Source organism: Perna viridis, chromosome 4, assembly GCF_037379345.1.
Source record: "Perna viridis isolate PV_CMFRI_1.1 ecotype Kerala chromosome 4, ASM3737934v1, whole genome shotgun sequence".
NCBI lineage: Eukaryota > Metazoa > Mollusca > Bivalvia > Mytilida > Mytilidae > Perna > Perna viridis.
The window spans coordinates 49,481,174-49,507,145 of NC_142448.1; the positions used below are offsets into that span (position 1 = coordinate 49,481,174).

At 34.0% G+C, this 25,972-nt stretch overlaps 1 protein-coding gene and 1 long non-coding RNA gene across 5 annotated transcripts; one reads left to right on the plus strand and one right to left on the minus strand.

The window, feature by feature from the left end:
• Positions 1-2,461: 2,461 nt before the first annotated feature.
• LOC148620384 (uncharacterized) lies at positions 2,462-3,677 on the minus strand. Its single transcript, XR_015921796.1, has 2 exons — positions 3,546-3,677; positions 2,462-3,342 (listed from the first exon to the last, which is right to left on the minus strand). It is a non-coding gene; the product is annotated as an uncharacterized LOC148620384 (long non-coding RNA).
• A 2,790-nt stretch (positions 3,678-6,467) lies between these two features.
• Positions 6,468-19,319, plus strand: LOC148620385 (uncharacterized). Of its 4 annotated transcripts, none has more exons than XM_088581233.1 (5): positions 6,468-6,680; positions 14,188-14,316; positions 16,059-16,291; positions 17,187-17,234; positions 18,339-19,319. In XM_088581233.1, the coding sequence occupies exons 2-5, from the start codon at positions 14,243-14,245 to the stop codon at positions 18,740-18,742; spliced, it is 759 nt and encodes a 252-aa protein (XP_088437359.1). In that variant the 5' UTR covers positions 6,468-6,680; positions 14,188-14,242; the 3' UTR covers positions 18,743-19,319. The 4 variants fall into 4 exon arrangements, with proteins under 4 accessions (XP_088437359.1, XP_088437357.1, XP_088437358.1 ...); XM_088581231.1 differs by having other exon boundaries at positions 6,469-6,680; positions 14,163-14,316; XM_088581232.1 differs by lacking the exon at positions 6,468-6,680 and adding an exon at positions 9,302-9,448 and having other exon boundaries at positions 14,163-14,316.
• Positions 19,320-25,972: the final 6,653 nt, after the last annotated feature.

Below are 25,972 nucleotides of genomic sequence, written 5' to 3' on the forward strand. Positions count from 1 at the left end.
AATTTCTATGAAATATTAATGTGCATCAAATTTGCAAAATCTTCGTCAGAAAACCTTATGGGAAATTAGGTGTATATGGCATCAACACCATCACAAACACCGACGCAAGTAAGAAAAGTTCATCTGAAAATTATGTTCCAGGTGTCTCCCAAATTTTTTGCCTTCATCTGTCAGGTGATAATAACATTTTAAACACATAAACCAAGATGTCATTGGGTTTTTAGGTACATGTATTTGGAGAAAATTTCAAGGCATCAGAGAAAAGTGAAACAAAACTCCATAAAATTTACAAAATCAAGAGTAGATGTAAATGAAATTACAATGTACAGCTTAAATGTACCATTTAAAGGAATACTTGTTATAATCATTCCTTTAAAAGGAATGCATTGTACATGTAGCATAACTTTTTTAAAACTAATAGAATGTTGAAGGCTAGTCAATTTATAAACATGTTACATGTGCTATAGTTAGTAACCTTTAGAGTTGTAACTCTTTTTAATATTTTTTTCCAACTTGTTCCTCTATAAAATCTGGTCAGGAGAAAGAAAGGAAGACATGGCAGTTTCAGATAAATGTATTTCATGAATATATAAAGACTGCTCCTGAGTATTTTTCACATATTTTGTGAAAGAAGAATAGAGCAAAATTCAATGCTTCACCCTTATAGCAGCCATAAATCACCCTTCTCCTGGGAAGAAAGTATAAATTCTAGGGCAGATCATTACAAGACGGAGTAATTTCCTGTTTAATATTGCTCAAGTTTAGTCAATTTTATCACAGCTCGACAAAGCTCTCTATCCTAAGAGACTAATATTACTTAACGCTCCTATAAATATTTAAAACAGAAGAGCTGTATCACAGATCCGATTTATTGACAGAAGAAAAAGGTTTTTCACACGAAAGACAAATGGCGCGATTGATTCATGATTCTTGAACCATTATTCAACCAGTGAATTATATAATAGATTTTGGAAAGATTGCATAAATCTTGTTATGGATGGTCCTTAGGTAGCCAGATAAATGGGAAGCCATTCCATTCATTGTAAAATGGCTGAAGAGATAAAAAAACAATTGAGAGCCAGCATATACAGCTTTCAAGATCACTCAAATCTACAATAAGAGACGACTAAAAAAAACATCTGTTTCTAAGTAAACCTTTTTTCCTTATTATTAAAGGGTGGAGTTGACAGCTCTCATTCTTAGCACTGAATTCATTTTTCTCAAAATATGAACTTCAAAGTCTCCATTTTCCAATAATGGGCCACTGATAAATAGTCACTTAATTTGACTAAAAATTGATGCTTTCATAGAAAACATTTTTTAAAGGAGAAAAGTATAATCTGCCTGTATGAGATTTTTCAATACTTTTTCTCAATTTGCACAATTTTTCCATACCATAAAAAAAATTATATAATTTTAAGTGGGTGCTTGTGTTAATGTAAAACGTGAATGACCTAACTGGTTAATAACATTAAATGTGGATTTCTTTGCCTTGAGACAGTCAAATCTGCTAAAGTACCTACAGATACACACACAAGTTGGCAATGAACGGACCTTTCCCACAGCTAGGAAAGAAACATACCCGAATATTCCCCATACGGCCATAGCAAGGAAAGAAACATATCCTTTCGAACTTGCCATGTTCTGTCCAATAAACCAAAAGGACGTATTATCTGACTTGTGATTTTGTTAATGATATTGTCGTAATTACTACAACATCTATCGATTTACAACGAGGATTATCGATCTGCTCTTTGGATGATTGCAAAATCTTACTAGTTTTTCACCTGCCGGGATGCGGCCGTTTTCGCCATGCTTTTGCATATTCCGTCATGACCTTTTGACCTTTGTGCGATCAAAAAGCCTTGCTAATTTTTTTTAAATCTGGAATTCGGTGCGGAACAAAATTTGATATTCAAAATGAAAATAAAATAAAACTTTTAAAGTTTTCTTTTAAGATTAGTAGAATTTACCACACTTGACAACCCTGACGAAGTAAACAATATAGAATCGCCCAAGCACCTGTCCTTTCGTAATTAATGCTAATTAACAGCAGGTATGTTGAAGAATGCCAGATGGCATATGCTTCCCGTAACTATGTAACTAGTTTCTGAAGTAGAAAAAATACCAAAGCTATTGAAACTTAAGTACAGAAATCAGAAATGGGAGTTATTAAACGCAAACCCCTTAATTATATCACGAGAAGTTTAATATCACTGTTTAAATACTGTAGAGAACTTTTGACGTTTTATGGAATATTTCGTGCAGTTTTAGGACCCGACCATGTTTCATGCCTAAAACTTAAAAACAAAATAAAAGTGATATGTGTGTGTGTGTGTGTAGGTACATGTTGTAGGTTAAGGAATTATTATAATTATTTTATAATGATAATACGGTTAGCCATTCCGCGAAATTCAACATTTCAGACCTTTCTTAACCAGTATTTTTTACATTCTACGTATTCTTTTTATCTTTTTACCTAATATAGCCCTTCTCTATGTCGAAAAAACTCTCCGTTTTTCGCCTCCTTGAGTGCAGTAAGAGCAATGTTGCTCCAAAGATTCAAATGCTTTGTTTATTTCAAATATAAAAGAACATGATTGTAAAAATAAGCAAAAATATTTATTGAACACTTACCTTATTTTCTAAATACTGAACGGGAAGCTAAAAATGTACATGAAAGCAAATTCATAATGCGTTTCTTTTTTCTTAAAAATAATTATTAATGGTTACTTTAAAAAGGATATGGATGTGTGATAGCCCGAAGACACCAGAACCGAATTCTATTATCCTGGGTCATAAAAAGTGTCCGGGCCACGAAGCCAGGGAAGGGCAGTTCTTCCTCATCGTCATTGTCATCAGTATCGGGATGCGGAGATCCTGGCAAATTTTCTGGCGATTTTGGTTTATCTTCCATGCTTTCTTCCACTTCTTTTTCCTTCGTTTCTTCCATTTCTGTTCCATTTTCCAACTGTTTATCCGACATTACTTCTCATTTTGAAATTTTACATCCCCTTAAAATCTGTTCTGGAAACTAAGATTCAGATACTGTAAGTATTCATTCACCACGTGTTGACCGATTCTTTAAAATAGTAAAAATTCTGTCACAATTCCACAATAAAACCTCCGTTTCTTATAGAAATTATACAATATCCGATGAAATTAGCGATATATGAAAATTCACAATCCTACAAGTTCACACTAATAATTACTCATACAATTCTCGATCATTTACTTAACATTTTTACAGAAAAAGCGAGGAAAATCCAAAATGAAGTTGACAATGGTGACATCTTGTATTGATGGTCTTGCATTGATCGAAGTATGAAACGGTACGATCACCTGAGAATATAATCAGGAAACCTTCATTAAATCGATCTTTCCAACTCCAAGTATACAATTTTAATTAAGCACAAAATTACTACTCTAGACAAAATCACATTAATGCTTATTGATTAATGAAAATATACAAGAAAATTGTTATTTATCCATCTTTTCCTATATTTCCATTATGATTGAAACTTCAATTATTAAGCAAAAGATACCTTGCTTGTGGAATTCCATTCATTTGAAGAATAAGATCACGTGATTGCTAAATGTCGATTATTACATATTGATAGCAACAGAATGAAATTATCAGTGGCGCGTGCGATGCATGCGCGTTTGCTTCGCTAAACACGCCGGAATTCGCAATCATTCTTTGATATTAGATATGATAATAATCTGATTTGTAATGAAAACAAGGAGCGTCGAAGAAGAAGGGGTTACATTTCTGTGGTAAAGCAAGCACGACTCAGCCGTGTTATTTCGTGTATATTTAAAGACGATTAGATTTATGATGTAAATGCCACGGGTACGAAAGAGGATCCCCGACAATGTACTATTAAAAAGCCTGGCTTTCATTCGATACAGTGAAAGGCTGCTTTCTCCATAATTGTGATTTTAAAAAATCTATGCGACAGTTTCTGCGTTTGCTCGAAACGATTATTATAAAAGGGAGGTAGGTGGTCAGGGAGTTGGAAATACACTACATATGTGGGAAGATTTTGTTATTTCGTGCAAAGTTCGGGCACATGTAGTAGCTTGGAACCCCCCCCCCCATTTTCTTGAAACCCTTTTTAAAAAAAATCTCTGGATCCGCCCCTGTTCTTTTAGTATAATTATCTAAATACAAGTAAACGCAATGTCATTCGACATGCAAATATTAGAACCCGTTGTTAAGTTAATCTGTCTGCAATTATTTTTTATTTCGATTTGCAATAAAGTGATCATGATTCTATTAGTTTTCTATCGAATCCCTTTATGTTCTAATTCGGGTAGCAGATGTGATAGCTGATGATCAGACTGGTGCTCCCGGTAAATATCTCAAGCTCCACAAGCTTTCATACTAACAGGAAATATTATGAAGACCAGGGTCTCTCGAATACCTTTCTTGGATAGCATATGGTATCCTAATATCGATCAGTTGGACGGGTAGCTACGGTCTCTGAATTCCATGCTTGGCCGATGAGCTAAATAAATGATCTCTAATTATCACGTTCGGTCGGTTAATTAAGGTCAATGAATACCTTTGAAGGCTGGATAGTTAACCGTGCCAAAGTAACACGCACTGGTAGCAATGATTCATCGAAGTCACGCGCCCGGGAAGAAGAAACAGCAGGTTTTACCGGAATTGCACGGCAGTTGAATATTGTCTACGGTTCGGAGCTCGGAAAATGACAACAGAAGACAAAATTTTTCATGCATATTACGCTGTGCTCTTATGGACAGTAACAATTTTTTTTAATTCATTGCTTTATTATTCTCTACCCCAAAGAACTTGAGATAAAGGGTACTACAGACACTGTGAAGTCAGCCTCATATCTTGACCTACCACTAAGAGATCGATGGGGAAAACTATTGACAAAACTGTGCGACAAACGCAATGACTTTCCATTCCGTATTGTCAACTCTCCGTTCATCTGTGGCAACATCCCTTTAACACCTGCGTATGGAGTTTTCGTATTACAACTCATACGTTATATCAGAGCTTGCTGTAACTACGCAGACTTTTTGTATCGCGCTAGACTTCTTACAATACAGGCTTCTGGAGCAGGGGTATGTGGCTACAAGATTGGAGTCATCACTACAGAAGTTTTATGGTCTTCATCGTGGATAGTTACGGTGTATCCATCGGCACCATGAAAACTGATTTGCTCAACGTGACAAAGTTTTTCTTTCTTTTTTTCGTCTACCCTGGACTTGAATTTTTATTAGCAACTCGGGGATTGTTTCTAGAAAAGCAGAGAACGCTTTCCCAACCAGTGCACCTGGTCCATGCTCCCACTGTGTTGCTCATTTAATTATATTACTTTGTGTGTATTATTTTGGTTATTTTTTGTTCTTTGATGTGTATGTCTGTTTTGAATGTCTGGTCTTTGTTCCTGGATTACATTTTTTTTATTTCCACCAGAATCTTGATTCCCTTGATTACTTTCTCAGCCATTTATGGGTACAAGAAAGCAGCATGCACTTATTGAAAAATAAAATACATTGCACGTGATACAGAAGGGACAGAATTACAACAACAACAACAAATCATAACAAACTATAAAAAAAAACACCAAAAAAGCATGAAAAAAAACAAGTTCGAATTCGAAGATGCTTATTCAGCGGCAGTTACCATGTAGATACTAATTACATGTAATACAATTATAATTGTTAGTTTGTTATATCTTACTTGTTAGTGTAGTATCCGACGTTCCGGATTGAATGCATTCGCCTATGATGGCGTTCGTCTTATCATACTTTGTCTTAAATAAAAGAACCTTGCATAATCAACGATTCGAACATTGCATAACGGTTGAAATTGCAATATCTGTGAAAATCATATGTACAAATATACGTGTTATTGTGCAAGGTCTGTTCACAATGTAAATGTAACATTTTTAAAGGGCTTGATATTTGTACCATTATCGACATGGTTTCCCACAAGTTTTCGTATTCTTCAAATAAAGACATTTATATGATTGATTCAGCTCATTCTGAAACAATCTTAAAAAATCGAAAAAGTTCGGCGATTTAACGCCTCCAAACTGATCGTTGTTCAAATGCACGTATTCAGTGTAGAACGCAAGAATGTTGAAAGTGAACCGAACTTGAAACTCCGTGTTCTTGGAAGGTTCTTGCAAAAGAATGTGTATCTGCTTAGCATCAATACAAAACTTCTGTATTTTCTATGCATTTTATGACTTAAGTACACAAAGTCGAATAGTTTGGCGATGATAAATAGGAAATGGCGATATTGGGAAATCTAACTTTTGCAAAACTTAAGTGCGGACAACATACTTGGGTAACCACGCGCACCGCGCCCCGAAATTATCTCTTAAAGCCGTGACAGTCGATGCAAATATGCATTGCAGGTTCGAAACAGCCAACTCTTCATCATTTCTATCTTTCAGATAATAGTGCACTCTAAAACACACTCTCTTCTGCGTCGGCGATCAATAAGGTTATAAAGTCTTACAGTTAGAAAAAGGATTGCAGTACTACTACTGCTAGATAGTTGGTTTTATTCTGACAGAATCCGTGACTGAATCGGCAACACGGAGGAAGGGGCATAATTCATATCCATTTTAAGTTGATGAATATCGTTTCTACGTAATACGAATGGAGTTACAGAATAAATAGAACAGTTTGAGGTAAGCGCAATAAATTAAGAGCAACGCAAGGGGTTCAGCATCATACAGGGGCAGATCCAGAAGTTTCAGTGGTCTAGAAAAAAAGGGGGTTCAGCCTATTGTTTGCTCGCCAAACCATGTATGAAATTAGCAATTATCAAAATTTCCAACTTAAAGGCTTGGAAGTTATAACCCCCGGAAACCCAATTGGATCTGCCATTGTCATAACTCAATGCTTAAGTACTACCTTGAATTGCAGAAAACATCAGGTACCCTGTATCCTCTTGTATTACCCAACCTGCTTCACTCTTCTTTTTCCTCATCACTCGTTATATATTACTTGTTCTATTTATCTTAATATCGATTGTTGTATTTTTCTCATTAATGAAGTTATCACATAAACATTTGGATTTTCTCTGATCATTATTCAGGTCTTAACGTAGAGTGAAATTAGGCCCAAGGCGACGCTTAACTTAATTGATAATCGTTTTTGGTTTGGAAATTATTTAGAATTTTAGTGGCTATGTTTTAATGCCATGATATCAGTGATATCATGATATTGTCCGTGCACGATCATTTATTCTGGTTTTATGTACTATATTCATGAAAATATGAACATGAGACAAGATGTAATATTATTCTGATGATGAAGGAAACCCACAGCATCGGATTATTTTGAAGCTCCTATGGTTACAAAACAAATAGAATGTGTACAGTGGACCTTTTATGAGTGTGACATCGCCTTCAGCACCTACGTATGGAGTTTTTATATCACAACTCATACGTTATGCCAGAGCTTGCGTAACAACGCAGGCTTTTTGTATAGCGATAGATTTCTTACAATTAGGCATCTGGAACTGGGTTATGTTACTACGGAATTGAGGCCTCTTTCATCTACCTTGGACGACATTTTATTAGCAAGTCGGTGGATGTTTCTAGAAAAGCAGAGGACGCTTACCCCTACCGGTGCACCTGGTACATGCTCCCAGTTTTTAGTGGAAGCTGAGTTGCGCATTTTTTTGTTTCTTTGTATGTGTTATTTTGGTTATTTTATATTCTTTGTTTGTGTATCTGTTTCCAATGTCTGATCTTTGTCCCTGGATTACATTCTTTTGATTTCCGCCAGATTCTTGGTTCCCTTGATTACTCTTTACCAGCCTATTAACCTTACAGTTGAACAGCCTTTCTGTATTTGGATTTTGAATTATTTGAATTAGCTTACAGAAAAAGCAAGCACTTTTCCGAGGTAGAAGCGGCTTCTTGTCTTTTGTCCTCTAGTGAGCCCTGACATTGCGAGGATGGGTTTCCCCTGGGTTGACATTTTTGTAGCAATTATTGGGCCAAACCTAATTTATTTTAGCCACTTGAAAATGTTTTGCACAAATATTTTATTTCCAAAGAAAATGTTTTGATGAATATCATAATCACTTTTGCAGGGGGGATGCTGATGTCTTTGTTAGTAGATTAAATTGGCTAAAATCAGAAGGCTGAAGTGAGTTGTGACTTCTTGTCCATGCCGTTAAAACTCTGCCAACAAGTCAACTGTATAACAATACTTTAATTTTTTAACCGTTAAACATTTCTAGCACAGCTAAACTTTTCTAACATGAGCCAATTTAGATCCTTTTTGTTTTAGACAGGAAGTATGCACAGACGCGAAGCATGCGCGTGGCAACTACAAGCAATTGATAGTGTATGGGAGGACTAAAATTCGGTACAAAACTGTTGAAGCGTACCGCAAATGCGTCTTTTAGCGTTTGTTCTTGTTTTTTCCTTCTTTTTTTGAAAAGGGGGGGGGGGTTGTCAAAGAAAAATAAAAACGCAAAAGAAATTATTATTTTTTGAGAATAATTATAAAAAAAAACTGAAATGTCCTTTTTTTGAAATTGTATAAGTTTGTAGCCTGTGTTTGCGATGATATATGATCTATTCAGTTCATACTTATAATTTTAAATCTATTATTAAGTCGCTAATATTGTTGACTTCATGCACTTGTAATTTCAGTACTGTACATTCGTATATGATTTGCCTAGTTATATTACATTACTACACCACCTTATGTTGCTGATCGGTACCGTAGAACCGCCAATTCTAGCTCTTCTTACGAAATCAGAATGTACCTCTTAAATACCATATATGTATAAGGGTCTGAAAAATTCCCAAACGATGTTAGAACTGTCAAATTTGCGATGCGAATTTTTGGTCGTTCCCTCCGCGGGACTCGAACTCGTACCGCTGTGACATCTATGGCAACACCGCCTGCACTACGTCCAGCGCCCTAGACCACTCGGCCATATAAAAATATAAATATATATGTACATCTATTCTACGTGTGTTTGTTTTACTTATATGAGAGCGGGAAGTTTACATGAAAAGATGAAATGATTAGTTAGTGTAGCAGAGTGATTTTTCTGTTAGCGATATTAATTTTTATTTTAATGTAACTATATAATAGTATTGTATTTTGATCGTAAAATATGGATAAAGAGTAACAGTTTAGCTGTTCGTTTTCCGAAAATTCTAGTAGTACTTATGAATATTCATGAATTGGAAAAACTATTCAATTTTGTAGTCGAGTATACCTGGTTTGAAGATTTGATTGGTTCGTTTGTTTATTGGCGGTAGGTGTGAATTCTGTTGTTCTTGTTCAGGAGACGGGTTTTGGATTTCTTATACTACAGACGTGGTTACATTGAGTTTGATATTGTCATGTTCAATTATACATGTATGATATACATCTAATTAGACACGGTACTGGTAGACAGGACTGGACGTTTCTAACACAGTTTGTAAGTTGCACCTTTTTTTTACTCTTATCATAACGTGAAGTAACTCTTATAAATGATTTCTATCTTTTCTGGTCAATTTTAGTTTTCCTCGCATGAACCGGGTAATACTATTTAATATATAAAGACTCAGATTCAGAGAGATAGAGTATTTTCACGGCAGCTAGGAGATGTTATTTTTCACAATATATTTTATTACATGCATTTATTAAAAGGTTAGGGCCAGTGCATTGTATTACATTTGTATCTTGGTTTCAGGACACATTCCTGTATATGTACTGTTTAAACTGGCCAGGGCCATTAATTTTACCCAAGATACACTCCACAAGTTGTACGAATTGTTTTTTTTTTTATTATGTATGCCTATTCTGGTGGATTGGTGGTATTTGAATCCATTATTACTTATTGATTGATAATACTGTGGATATACACTAGAGTTCAAACTTTAGAATGTGAAAGTACACTGTCGGGTGAACTCGATTAGTACGATTAATTATTGTATTTGAACAGGAGTCCAAAGGTATATTTAATGAATGTATTCAATTTCTGATTAGTTTATACGCTATAACCTAATTTGGGTCCGTTTACGCTGAATAATCCGCGAAGCCGATTATGTTTCAGCGTAAACGGACCCGAATTAGGTTAAAGCGTATAAACTAATCAGAAATTGAATACATTCATTATATTTTAATTAAAAATTAAAAAAAAATGTTATATCCATCACTTTTATTAACACTGAGTAAACAGCAACTTTAATTTTCCCGCCGTGTAGTAATTCTAGTAAACAAATTGGCCGCCATTTTAAAATCAGCGGCAAGACGCTGTCACTGGGAAATGTTAAATTATTTTCCAAAGTTGAAGACACAGTTATTAAAGCAGCAATTTGACATAAACCCGGCGGACATAAAGTTAGTTAATAATTTATTGTCACAAAAACGTTTCAACGTTACAATGTGACTGAAAACGTTGTTTCGGATGTTGACAAACAAAAAGTAGTTCCGTAAAAGGTTGGCGTGGCATAAATAGCAAGTTAGTTTATACAATTGAAACAATGTTGATTTTTGTCAACAAACCAATCAAATGACAGGATTCTCATTAAATTAAAATATTTGTTTTCACTCAGTTTAATTGTTGACGTTATATACATGTTACTGTGATACATGAACTGAGAATACTTTTTCTGAAACTATTGTAATATTCTATTTTCAGTGTCTTTATTATTGGGTAATAAACTATTAGAACCCTTGATGGCTTGGAGGTATTTTTTCCGCCTAACAACTCCCTGTCACATTACCATTGAAATTTCTATTATACAGCTGAGAAACGCCTAGTCTCCGAGTTGTTTTTGTTTGAGAGACGTTCGGTTCATCATGGATACGAAGTCACACCATTTTAGATACAGCACATCGCAACTTCGCTTGAAGTTTGCCGATCTTAGCCAATTGACGAAGTGTTTCGTTACACAAGAACGTCTCATAGTTCAAAGTTCAAAAGAAATGTCAGTACATATAAAAATGTATTACATGTATGAGCTGTTAAAACTGAAATAAGCTTTAAAAAGTTCTAAAATGTCAAGTATATTTTCGAGAAAGGAATACACGGCTTATTTTGCTAGTAATTTATGATATGTCCAAAGATGCGATGAATGTATATTATCAATTGACCTAAAATCACAAAGTTTCAGCTCACTACAATTTGTAATTTAAAAAAAAAAATCTGAACAAAGTCCATATCTACCCCCAGGGTTTATGGTGAAAATGAGGAAATCACTGATTGATTGGGAGTTGAGTTTAGTAGAGCATTGGATACGCCTGGATGTTGAAAGCAAGCCAAAGTCAGTAGCATAGAATATTTGACGATAGCGACTTTGAAGACTTCAGACTTTGATATATTATAGATAGTAGTGATTTATCGAATTTTTCATGGCATGTGTATGAAATTTCGATAATTCGCATATGCATATGCTTTCTCCCGCAAAAAACGTCACAAGACGAATATAAATCTGCCCATCACAAAATTCAAAACCAGTTAAAATATAGCAATAAATTGAGGAAAAATCTATGTATGTAATACATATAATACGTAGAATAATCATTTAGGTATCGTGAATGATAACTGACAATATAATTACTCGTGAGATTTTACTTGGGCGCAGAAGAATTCCACACCCGCGTTAAATCTAGGCGTTCTTCGGCACTCGTGATTCACTATTTTCGATTAATTTTATTTCCTATACACCCTTTTGTGCTAAGTACGGGATAGTCAATGAGCATGCGCAGAGCATGCTTAATATACGAAGGAAATTATTTTGTTGTACCCAAGCCCTACCACGCGGAAGTATATATTGAGCATGCTAAAAGGGTCTACTATATTTATCGTAATGTATTATTTTAAGGTAAATGCAGTAAAGTTAAGAGAACAAAATAATGAAATTTGCTTTTTAACCAAACATTGCTACGTATAACTAATTTTAAAAGCATTCATTTTATCAATGTCACCTGACATACAACGCCAAGTGCAATACAAATATTGTCAGCTCATTTTTAATTTAATATCTGAATAAAATCTATTAGCATTACACATAATAATCAATTATAGCATTCATTTTGGAAAAAGAGCTTTTAGCAAAAATGTGAACGACCCATTCAGTATATTAATGTACTCTTTTTATATATAGTTAATTTAAAAAAAGATTAACCTCACATATGATCAAAATACGGTACAAATATGACATGGATAGCTACTGTAATTTCCGTCGTCATTTTCGGTGAGTTTCCTCCTTTTTAACCTATTACTTATTGTTTTATACATATTCAGTGTTAAAGAAATTCAAGGAAAGGTCTAATCACGTCTTACTTAAAAAAATCACGCCAAAGTACTTTAACCCCGCCGCATTTTTTTGCGTCTGTCCCAAGTCAGGAATTTCTGGACTGCATGTATATCTTATTTCGTTTTCACGTTTACTTTATTTTTTTTTATGTTACTTGGGTATTATGGGCAACTTTTTCGCTGTATCTGTGTACAATGATGTTTTGGGACCAGCTGCAGCCTGTCCTGTGGTGTGAGGGATTCTTCGTCATTCATTGAAGACCAATGGGTGGTCTTGGTCTGACATTTTTATCCCAGTGGGTTTGTCTCTGACATATACTCCATGCCTATTCTCATTATAAGTAACAAACTAAATTTTTATTTGGCATTCTCGTAGGCTTTAAAAATACGAATGATTTTTCGACAAACTAACATCTAAGCATGACCTTTCAAAATGATTGTTCACTTGAAAACAAAAACAACATTCATAATTGATTATGAAATGTAAAACATTAATTTTGCCACTTCGTTAGTACTGTCTTCCATATTTTTTTTCATGGAATAATTCATTTTGTGATTTGTCCTGAGGATTTAAATAACAGTCTTCGTGTAAGAATTATGCAAAATCTATATGTGATACACCCCGCTAACAAAGCTACACATGTTTCAGCGTAAACTGATCAAAAATCGTTTATATCCCATAATCTATCAACAATTGAAAACAATTATTATATTTCAGTTCATAAACACAAGGAAACACAGAGAAATAACAATATATTGTTTTTATTATATGAAATCAACATTTTATTTTAACGCGGATCAATATTGTCTGCGCCATTTGTAATTTACATGCATGTTTTTAGTGTATTTATGTATTGCGATACCTCATTGAAGTAGTTCCATGGTCAGGGGACGTGGCTAAAATACCAAGTTTGGTTATACGAAATGGACAATGTTGCTCAATAATGCTGAACTATCCAGAATTTCACAAAAATCTAAATTTTGTATTTTTGTGTCATTTACAGAGTTATTTCCTTTAATTTTGAATTCTACAGTTCATTCTACCTAATTCAAATCTCTTATGAAATGAGGGTTCTATGTAGTGCTGCGGACGGTGTCGCATAATATAAGTTTCGGTCCGTTAGCGGTTCCGATAGGAACCTGTATTCTATAATAGAGGTTCCGCTTCACTATAATTCTGGTCCCCCGTATAAGTTAGGTTCCACCCCTAGAGAGGTTCCGCCCCAAATATTTGTTTGTTAAAATGAATGGAGTGGTGTTGGAGTCAGTCAAATAGGGAAGGCAGATTATTTTTCAGTGAGGTGACATTTTTCCTATAGTTAACCTGTATTTATATCTATCAAATGTTTTTTTTTAAGTAGATAAAATGAATAAATTAGAAATATGTTATACGAGGTTGTTTTCCTCTTCTTTGAATAGATAAAGAAAAGTTGAAAATGTTATTTAGTAAATATGTAGTAATTATATGCTCGTATAGATTATTTTCAAATCTCATGTAAGGGTATAGACTTTCACCTGTGATAATTATTACGCTTATCAGGTAATTCACAACCGGGAAAGTACCGCTGTTGGGCTTATCAGTGTCCATTTTTATTGTTTTTTACGACTCTATGTGTTACGCTGCACGTTTTCATTCAATGTGAACATTAACAAAGCATAACCCGTTTTATAGGGAATTGTTTGAAAACTATTCTTTAAAAAATCCAGGCAAGAAAAGTCGAAAAAGAATACAAATAGACAATTAACAAAGCACAGAGAATTTTTCAGAGAAACCAAATGGAGAATTGAATAAGTTAAGAAATAATAATTAATGCAACGTCTAGTAAAAAAATTCTATCAGTCGTAAAAATTTATATAAATATGTATATTATTTTTGTTCACGTTATAGAATATTCAAGTTCATACATATATAGGCTGCTCCCTGAAGGAGAGTGGGAGGTTGGACAAACGAAATGTGAACACGTTGGAATGGAATTTGCAACAATCAAAGACAATGCAAGTATGGAAGAAATTTTAGATTTCTTGTCAATTTACCATTCTAGGTAAGTATCGTAATTTAGGGACGTGTCGAAAAAACAGCATGTCTTATGTATGTGTACATGAACAAGACAGTCGAACAACGCAAAAAATAATAATAAAAAAATGAAATTGTTTTTTAATATAGGTAAAACTTGACAAATCATGACATCCGAAAAGTGCCTTGCCGAATAGATATATAGATTGCAGATTGCTTCAGATGTATTATACGACAAACCCCGGCTTTTGCGCAGTTAGATAATCACTGGGATAGTTAAGGATGTAGCCTAAAAATACAGGCAAAAAGACTTAAAAAAAATAAATATAGACACATTGTAAATATCATTGAAAACGATAATTGCAGGAAAAAAATATGAGACCATAATTATAGAAACAAAAAAACATACAAATAATTGGAACAAAATTGATTGTTGTTTGATTAAATTTCCATCGATGATATTTGATGGTGCCACCTTAGAAAGAAATTTACAGTTGTGGTCTTTAACGTGGGTAATGTGTGGTGCTGTCTAACAAATTTGCCCACTATAAATCATTACGTTTTCTTCATATGAGAAGTGCAATTTATAAATACACTTGATCACACAACAAAACAAAACCTGACGTCGTTATTTTGATTTTTAAATAAATTTCACCCGTTTTGAATTACTAGATAATGTTTCACAGAAAAGTTGTCTATAAAAGCAGAGGACGCTTACCCTACCGGTGCACCTGGTCCATGCTCCCAGCTTTTAGTGGAGTCCGAGTTGCTCATTTGCTTTTGTTGCTTTGTGTGCATGGTTTTAGTCACATTATGTTCTTTGATGTGTATATCTGTTTTCCATGTCTGGTCTTTGTCCATGGATTGCATTCTTTTGATTACCGCTATAACCTTGGTTCCCTTGATTACTCTTTCGCAAGTATTCATCGCTATCAAAGATTTTTTTTCAAAATTACATTGAGTACGTTTCATACGTTAAACAAATTATTACGTATATATTAAAACACATTCCAAATGGAATTGCTATTACATACGATGAGGACATAACATTTTGTAGGTTTAAACTGGTCTAGAGCTGGCATGGCAGTTAACTGCTGTTAGTCCTTAGTTTGAATCTGTAACGTATAAACATTTACTGTATTTATGTTTTAACAAAGGACTCAAATCGTTTTGAACTGATATTTAGGTGTATATAATCGTGTAATAATTTTCTCACAGCGGGCGGCCAGTTTTAAAAGGAGGAGGGTTGTGATCACGCCAAAATACTTTTACTCATTACCGCATTTTTTTCGCCTGTCCCAAGTCAAAAATTTCTTGCCTTTGTATGCTCTGTTTCATTTTCACGTTCACTTTACTTTACATTGCTGGAGTATATAGAGGCAGCAATTTCGCTGTATCGGTGTATAATGTTGTCTTGTGGCCATCTTCTGCCTGCCTTGTGGTGTGAGGCCCATGGATGGTCTTGAGCTGAATTTTATTTATCCCGGTGGGGTTGTTGTTTCTTTGGCATACTCACCTGATAAGTCAGGTAGATCAAAATCTTTCATATTGATGAATTCCTAAATCGATATGGTCAAAATTGAAAAAAAAAAAAAAATACGGTATGATACAAATTTCCCTGAAGAGATATTTTCTCAAAATAATTATTTTAAAAAATTACATCCTAGTATCCTCTCAACAACATAAACGATTGCCTCCTAATATCATGGTAATTAAAAAGACACGAATACAATAAGAACATTTTATGATTTTTTTCTCGTTTTATTGAAGTAATGATTCAGTGGAAGTTTGGATCGGACTGTTTTGGGATACCGACAGGGACGCGTTTTATTGGTCTGACGGAGATCAACTCGGGCCATACACATTCTGGGATGCTGGCAATAACGAACCAAATCATATGGAACAGTTTTTAGGATTCTTCTCTCAAAATTGTGTCCGAATTGCAATGCCATATTGGAGAACTAAAGAATGTAGAATGGACTTTCCGATTCTTTGCATGGGATGTGAGTTGTTTTGGTATCAAAAATGCATTTTTTGTTCTGAATAAATTCACAGCCTTTTTTTAAAGGCCAATATATTTATTTTTAAAATCTTCCAGCCCTCCCCTAGAACCAAATGCTCATTCCCTAACCACTCTGTATACAGATTAATACACATCTTTAATTCCTACTTACGGTGTTACTGACCAAACAAAGGAACATAAAGCGAGCTGATGTTACACTTTCTTGTAGAGATATCTTTTTTTAAGAGTAATCAAGGAAACATGATTCGAGCAGAAATCACCAGAATACAATCCAAGGACCATACCCGGACAGGTAAAACAGACACACACAACTAATAACATGATATAACCAAAATAACATGCACAAAGAAACAAAAGTAAATGAGTACCCTGACTTCACTAAGTACAGGGAGCGAGGACCAGGTGCACTGGTAGGGTAAGCGTCCTCTTCTTTCCTAGAAACACCCACCGTGTTGCTCAGGAAAAGTAAAGTGCGGGGTAGACGAAACAGATAAAGAAAATATGACACGGTGAACAAATCGGTTCTCATGGCGCTGATGGGTACACCATAACGATCCACGAGTTCATAATGACGACCATAAACCTGCTGCAGTGATGACTTCAATCTTATAGCAACATAACCCTCCCAAAAGTTATATTATAAAATATAAAAAAAATAATACATGAACTAGCATAGTCGAGAACAAACCGGATAATTGAAAATAGACATTTTGGTTCAGGCACTTTAATGTGAAATGACAGATTAAACCAGGTTTTTATGACTAACAAACTCTCGTTTCCGTAATTGTCATATGTATTAACTGTGGTTTAGGTTTGTGTTGTGTTCATACAAATATAAATATGTTTTTCTATATTTATATGCATTGTTTTTAAAGTGCCTGACCTTGGAACAGTAAGTACAGCGATTTCATCATGGACTGAAGGTGAGTATGTTGTTATTTGATTTTAGAGTCCTTTCTAGGTAGATGAGACTCATTGGTTTTGTTTTTCTTCACAGTTCAACATATCCATGGCAACTTGTAAAAAGGAAAACACTTCTCGGCAATAAAACAAAGTTAATGATTTGGATTTAATTCCCAGTCATGAACATTTACTATTGTTAAAATACTTATGTATTTTCTGAGCATTCTTGATCATTCAGTTAACCCTAATTAAGAGCGTAATTAATAAAAAAAATTACAGTTTTTAACATTTGCCTTTGTTTTGTAGGGTGTCTACCTAGCAAATATAGTATTTTTAAACGTTTCTTGTTCAAATATGCCAGGAACCTACATTGTACGACCACATCATTCTCTTCTTAATTTTCATGACTTTTGCATGTAAAAATTTTCATTTTGGATTTCTTCATATTTCTATTGAATTTTCAAGAACGAAGACTATTGGTAAGATTGGCCTTTAAAAATTACATATAGACATCCACCTCTCCCCCGGAATTTAACGTATTTTTCTCTTTAGGATACATGTAGCTGTGAAATTCTATATATTATAACTATTCGTTTTAATATACAAAGATAAATAAAAAAATGAATAAATATAGGATAATAAGTAAACCAAAAATGGTCGACAGAAGCTCAAGTTATCTATATCATTGCATACTTTTTGACTTTGTAATTGAAATAATGCAAGACGTAGGAGGCTGTCCACGTAGAAACTACACAAGCCATATGACATGGGCGACATGTTAGCTTTTCCGTTCCACTGAAAAGTTACATTCACTATGGTGTCAGAGAGAACATGGATTTCTCTGTATCAAAAGTTCAAAGTTCCCTAACAAATCAACTATATTATGAATATATCAAGGAGTTATCTTCCTTAATTTAAAGTGCGTTCGATGTGATTTATTTCATTCTTACTTTAAAAATGCAAATCAACAGAGTACATAGAAGTGTGATTTGTAATGTATGAAATATTGTTCGAAACAAAGATTGGTATGTGCCACCGCATACCTAGATATTTTATGAACATCCTCATAAATAGCCTAAATGTATCAAATATGACGTTGATAAAATAATATAATTTTGTTGTAGGGCGAACACCATTCCTGTCAACAACTCGTATAACAGGACCAAACAATCTGACCCTTAATCCAACCTCATCAAGTACACCTAATACTACCACAGCAACACCTTCTCCAACCTCAGCAATTACATCTAAGACTACCACAACAATACCAATTTGTCAGTGTAATTGTAGTATAACACGTGAACCTATTGTCGTGAAGGAGGAAGAGTTTAAGAGATTATTAGAACTCCTGAAAGTAGATAAGAAAGACACTAATGCCTATAAACGAAAAATCATGTCAGTTAAAGATAATAGAACATCTTCACGGGTGATAGGCTACCTTGGAGTATTGTTAATAACAGTTGCACTGCTATTAATTATGTTGGGAGACATTACTAGATTTCTGCAAATGAACCAAGTTCTAACCTAAAATAAGTTGTCGTTACTGATTGGTGAACGTTTTTGTTTTTATAATATTTAGGTCCATAGATTCATTCACTTAACTGCTGAAATGAGTTCCATATAAAACGATACACTTACTGTTATTTGTATGATCGTAAAAGCTATTTTTAAATGTATGACTTCTTGTATATTTCCTTTAAACATTTATACTGTGTGCTCTTTTTATAGTTTAATTGTTTTAATTGTCCATTTGAATTGCCGACAATTTTTGTCCATGGGTTTCCTCTGATTTATTCAATTTGTGTATTTTCTACTCCCCTTAATTGAAATAATTGTTTTTTTTTTTGTGATTTCTGATATTTCAGAAGTAGAAGTGGCATTTATCAGATTTTGAAATTTATAATGAACTAACAGATAATCACAGATCTAGACCTCTTTCTCTATACAATAGCAAATACACTTTTGAATCTTTAAATCGGTGCATTTGTTTTACGAAGGACGGGAAACACAAGTACATGTACCAATATCTTGTTATAGTGTTAAACAAATCATTTACTTTTTGAAATATAATTTTTACTCTAACAACAAATAAAAGCTAAACAAACTAATGAAATAAACTACTTCCTAAGTTATCTTTAAGAGGTAATTTATATGTTCAGTTGTGTTTTAAAAGGTAGTAGGTATCACGGTGGGCACAAATTATGCACCTTTTCATATCGATCTTTTCTACACCCTTATAAAACAGACACCGTCAACAACTTACTCACCAAAAGAAGAAAAGGTGGCACAGTCTTTTTATTTCAACTTCCCCTTTTGGCATTAAATAATCTTCCAATTGAAAACTATCTTCAGTTCTTCTCCCCGGAAATAAATTGAAGTGAAGGACTCAACAAAATGCAGATGTTGTACGGTCATCACCAAGGATTTTTCCATCTTGACACCGCCATTTCCACTATTCCTTATTATCATTTTTCATTTGAACAAAAGATTTTTGCCTACGCCCATCCCAAGTCTGCTTCTAGAGTAATACTAGAATAAATACTTCATTAAAGCTACTTTGAAAAAATGGAAAAGCCAACTTCAGAAACTCTTATTTTTCAGATTTGCAGATTTTTATTATCCTTAGGTAGTCAGCAATCGTTTCTACACACCACTAACAAATTCAATCCAATTTATAAACCCATACAAAATATAAACAGAAACAGGTGATCAATTAAATAACAAATTTACGATAAAAACATAAAAAAAAACAAAGAACAAAAAAAAAAAAAAAACAAAAAAAACAACAACAACAATAGAAACATAGAAACAAAACATAAAAAAAGTTTATTACGGTTAATGATTTATGGTATATTACAATACAAACAGGCAGCATAAAGCCACGGTTCAAATAGGTAAATCAGTAGTCAACACAGTACAGAAAAAAATAACAAATTAAGCGGAAGTAAAAGGTTCTAAATACATTTAAAAAACACGAGTAAACCAAAGAAAACGCCAACTTCAAAATAAGTCTTAAACTTTGTTGGAAGATGCACCAATTTCAAGATGAAAATAATGATAAACTTGCAAGGATGTACGGAAAATTAATTTGTTAATAACATGAAAATCCATCATCTATTCTCCGTTTATCAGAAACAAAATATTTCTTAATAAGATCTGGATATTTGAAATAATTTTTTTTTATGAGACATTTATTGTATTACTTTGGTCCAACAGTTTCTCAGAGTAGCCTGGGCGTTAAGAATCCAGAACCGTGGTTACTACCTCTGACATAACAACTGAGAAATATAAACACCATATGCAAGGGAAGCTGATATATAACTGCACAAGAGAGGGAAATTAATTTTGAAACAGAAGTCGTCTTTTTTGTGATTTATATTTATACTGAGATGACTACTGTATCCGAATTCTAGGTGGATTTTTAAAAGGACGCAGATGAAGCTTTGTCAGTAGTCGTTTATTTCTAGTTCAGGTTGATAAATAAACGAAAGCCATTCCCTAAACTCGTCTTACAACAGTTGTATGGGGAAAACATCCCAGCGTATGGAATATGCAAGAATGGGGAAGGGGAAATCGGCATTGCGAAATTCAGTTTAATAAATGTTTATATCAACATATACTGATTCTTTTAAAACTATATTTTTGCTGAAAGAGTAACAGAAGTAACCAGGACTCAAGCGGAAATAGAAAGAGACTGTAATCCAGGAACAAAGACCAGGCATGGGAAACAGAGAAACACAACAAAGAACACAAAGTAACTGAAATAATACATACTAATTAACAAAATTAAATGAGCAACTCGGACTCCACTAATCAATAAGAGTATGGACTAGATGTAACGGTAGGGTAAGTGTCCTCTGCTTTCGTAGAAACACCCGTCGAGTTGCTTAAGTTAAGTCCAGGGTAAACGAAAAAGGAAAGAAAACTATGACATGTTGAATACATCCGTTTTCATGGTACTGATGGATATACCAACGAGTTCATGATGACGCCAATAAAACTTCTGTAGTGATGACTTCAAACTTATAGAAATATAACCCTGTTCTAGAAGCCTAATTGTAAGTAGTCTAGCACGATATAAAAAGTCTGCGTAGTTACGGCAAGCTCTAGCACGACGTATGACTGGTAATATGAAAATTCCATATGCAGGTGTTGAAGGGATGTTGCCACGGATGAAAGAAAAGTTGACAATTCTGAATAAAAAGTCATCACCTTTGTCATAAAGTTTGGTCAATAGTTTTCCTTTACCATCGATCTCTTAGTGGTAGGTCAGATATGAGGCTGACTTCAAAGTGTCTTTAATATCCTTTATCTCAAATTCCTTGGTGTAGATGCGATGTATCATATCCCCGAATCATCTAGGATTGTTTAATGATAATACGTCATCTATATAGGGGAAACTGAGATAACTAAACAATATTCTTTCTTTCGGATCAGACAAGCTATAAAGTCAGCCCAATAAGAGTGAAGGAATAGATCAGCAAGTAAAGGAGCACAATTTGTTCCCATTGGAATGCCGACCGTTTGTTGAAAAACGGTAATAAACATTGGATGTAATACGTTTTGCAGACAAAACAATGTTGTTTTGGGCTTTATATGCTGGTACGACAACATATTTATCATGTATAGTAGACAATGTTTTGTCTACATCGGAGTCTTTGAAAACTGATGTAGCATTGACACTCATTGACGTACTTAACACTTGCATTCGTTTGAGATTAAAGACCTCACGGTCTTTACTCACTCTGACAGAGAATCAATGTCTCATTGTTCTTGTATTATACATTTTCTCCCGTAGTCTTCCACGGCATCCATAAGAACTTTAAAGTTATTATTCTAATTTATGGAGCTTGGGTCACATTACTTTGGACTTTTTGAAAGGACCCTACTTAGAGATTTGTTTTTGATGATGCTTAAATCTCCCGTATCCACGTGACCCGAAGAGGACCATACTTGAATGGAGAGTTTTTTGTAAGAACAGTCAGGTGGTTTAGCCTTGAATAATCAATTTCGAGGTTCTGCAATAGACTTTTAAACAATCTAATGTAATAACATAATATATGGGGATGGGGATTCTATTGAGGGATAAGGATTTCCCTATGGGGAATAGAAATTTTTGTTATGGGGAATTAGGATTAGGTGATTGTATATGATGTAAATATTATTTTCACCAAATGGCTATGGCACTGAAGATGTCATTTGATTTTAATTGGATCATAAATATTATTGTATATCACTTGTCATTTCTTAAGGTAGATCATACACAATATTTCTAGTTGATATATTTTCTTAGTGTTTTCTATAAATTACCTTGAATGTACCTACTTCAGAATTTTAATGCAAAAGAGTAATCAAGGGAACCAAGGTTATAGCGGTAATCAAAAGAATGTAATCCAGGGACAAAAACCAGACATGGAAAACAGACATACACAACAAAGAACATAAAGTAACTAAAATCATACATACAAAGTAACAAAAGCAAATGAGCAACTCGGACTCCACTAAAAACTGGGAGCATGGGCCAGGTGTAAGCGTCCTCTGCTTTTCTAGAAACACCCGCCGAGTTGCTCATAAAAAGTCAAGTCCGGGGTAGACAAACGAGGAAAAGAAAACTATGACCCATTGAATAAATCAGTTTTATTGTGCAGATGAATATAATGGATACTACATCTTTGGGGGAAGATGCGATGTATCAAATCCCCGAAATTAGGATTGTTTAAAGATAATACGTCATCTATATAGCGGAAACTGAGATTAAAGGATCTAGCTAAACGATATTCTTTCTTTCGGATCCAATCATTTGTTTTTAATTATGTAACCATTTATTTATTTGTCTAAGTGAAATTTTGACATCGACAGATGTCTGTCATCCTTTACACGGAAAGATGGTTGGGAGTCTTTTTTTTAAATTCCGGTAGTCAAAATTAAAAAAAAATTGTTTCACAATTACATTTTCTATGATTATCAGCTCATTTTGAGTTGTCTACAGTACTTATATAAAGAATCGTCAAAGGCTCAAAAATATAATTCCTGACAATGAAAATATTTGTGACGGAACTTCAAACTATCGAATACTGGTTTTTAATTTCATTTATAACATTCGAATTCATTTTTGATATACGCTCTCTTTGTTACTAAATGTTAACAGCTGAGGCTTAAAATACCCTTTAAAGCTTACATTACTGACTTCTATTGAATCGAGCTGATTATAAGCGCAAAACAAACATCTAAAACGACATCGCACTTCAAGAACAGCAAACATCTATTATAACCATTCGAATTAAAAACAAACACCAAAAAGCATTAGACAAAATATATAATAAAACCAGTATAAGTTATCCATTTTACGGAATAGAATCGGTTGGAATTTAACGTCATATTGTGTTAAAATGCCCCAGGTTGAAGACAAAACGTTGATTTATCTAACATGACACGTTTGCCAAGAATCATTGCACTATTACATGTTGGTGGTGAGGGTTTTGCATAAATATTCAGCTTTAATGGAAAAAGCAGAAAATAGAACAAAAAGAAGTATTTTATTTTTTACGAAATAGATTTAACAAAAAATGTTTTTTTTTCATTCACATTTTCTCCTATTTATCTTAGCATAAGAATCAAACTTATGAAATGAAATGTGTTTTCTACTAGTCAAAAACGTCAGTAAAAACGCAAAGCTGTTCGAGTAAAGGAATCAACAGATTTTTTTCCAATAATGATTCACAGATTATACAGAAGGAAACCAATATATGTTGCTTCCAACTACAACGTGGACAAACGGAAGATCAAAGTGTGAAAGTCATAACATGAAATTCGCAGTGATAAAGGACAATGCTACAATGCAAGAAATTTTGGAATTCTTGCAGACTCAAACGTTATTGAAAGTTTATAAACGCATCGGTAGTTTAATAACTATAATGTTGCAATCCCGACGTATCTTTACAGGATGTCGATTTTCAGGTGCTAGTATTTTTCGTGATCTTTGAATATTGGTTTTTTTTTGTCCGAGATTAAAATAACAAAACACATTTCATAGCATTACCTTGTGTGATATTATTGTTATTTCCCACCGAAAGAACCCTTGCGGTATCATTAGATTTTTGATAAAATTTTATAAGTTACTGTTAAATATCATATCCCAAGCACATTCTGTTCTAACAGTATGCCTACTGACCTCGGGGTGTTCTCCACGAGTGCGGGAGGTCATGGGTTTAATCCCCAACTGAGTCACACCAAATACCATGAAATTGGTATTCACTGTTTCTTTGTTGTATTTATCAGGGTAGAGTGACAGCTGGTTGGCTCGGAGTCAGAGTACTGTGTCCAAATGGAATAGTTTACCTTCCTGCGGGATGTTATATCTTTGAGCTAGCACGATAAAGATCTGGATCAGCGTGTCGGACTAGTATAAAGCAGGGTCATATGGTAAATCTTTCTCGTCCTGCAGTGATGAAATATCTGCCATAAGATGTTAACCAATAATCAATCAATTAATTAATTATATTATGCCTACTCACACATTTTTACTGCAGTAATGATTCAGAAGAAGTTTGGATTTAGAATGCAGCTAACGAAAAGTTTTACTGGTGGAATGGTGATGAACTTGGCTTGTAAACATACTGGGATTCATTTAGCAAAGAACCAAATTGTATGGAGGGTATTCGACTTTGTAATCAAAATCACAATTGTGTTAGAATTAAAACAAGATACTGGAGAACCATGGAATGTTTTCAGCAATTTCCAATGCTTTGCATGGGAAGTAGGTATTCCTCTACCAAATGAATTTTCTTTTATAGTTTGGAGCTTTTTTTCGCGATCCCATTTGTACAGACGTGTACGTGCGTAGAAATTTTTATTACTATCATTCTTGACCGTTCTTGACTTTGTATAACTTTCATCTAATTTGTTAAACACTTTCGAATTTTGCTCGTCTCGTATTTTTTCGCAGTAGTAAAAAACAAGATCAAATGTTTGAAGTCAACTAAATCATTATCCAAATACTTCATGTTATCAACTGTAAAAGTTAATCGAGGAGAACCAATTGCAGGCAACGGGAAATTGATAGAAAATCATTTGAATACCAGTCGAAGAAGTATTAAGACTATACCAATGAATGCATTTAAGTCGTATTATAAAGAGTCACTAGATGTTTTTTTACTTTTTTACTTCAGATCCAATTCCATCTGCTTATTTGAGGGACGCATCAACGGCGACCCTATCTATACCTACCCAAATGCCAACAATACTAACATTGGGTTTCACTCGATCAAGAACGACTATTCCTGCAACTTGTCAATGTCCTTGTAGCTTTACACAGAAGCCAACTAGTCTTAACGAAGTGCAGTTCTTTAATGTTATCAAGAATCTTAAAATGGAAAAGAATAATACAGTTTCGTACAAGCGGAGCATCAGTTAAGCTGAGGATGAAAGGTTTTCTTCGAAAGTGATAGGAAATTTAGGAGCTGTCTTGATATCTTTTGTACTGTTAATATTTCTACTTGCAGATTTTGCACGATATATATCATCAAAGTAAAATCCTTTCGTATAGTTCCTTTACTTTGAAACACTAGCTGCCAAATATTAGCGAGGTCTCTATAATGTTTTCATTGTTTGAAATCGTAAGAATCATTGGTCATAAAGTTGGAACTGACTTATACCTTCAAATTATAGCCCCACAGTGACATTGTGACGACATAGGAATATATATTTTCAAATTTGTGACGTTATCATGCTATAATATATCATTTGAATAATACAAAAT

What these genes read in the sequence shown, in the direction of transcription:
- LOC148620385 (XM_088581230.1), top strand. Translation starts at nt 12,173, where the DNA reads ATGACATGGATAGCTACTGTAATTTCCGTCGTCATTTTCG. An exon ending in TCCGATTCTTTGCATGGGAT is followed by an intron (nt 16,292 to 17,186) that starts GTGAGTTGTTTT and finishes TTGTTTTTAAAG; the next exon opens with TGCCTGACCTTGGAACAGTA. An exon ending in GATTTCATCATGGACTGAAG is followed by an intron (nt 17,235 to 18,338) that starts GTGAGTATGTTG and finishes ATTTTGTTGTAG; the next exon opens with GGCGAACACCATTCCTGTCA.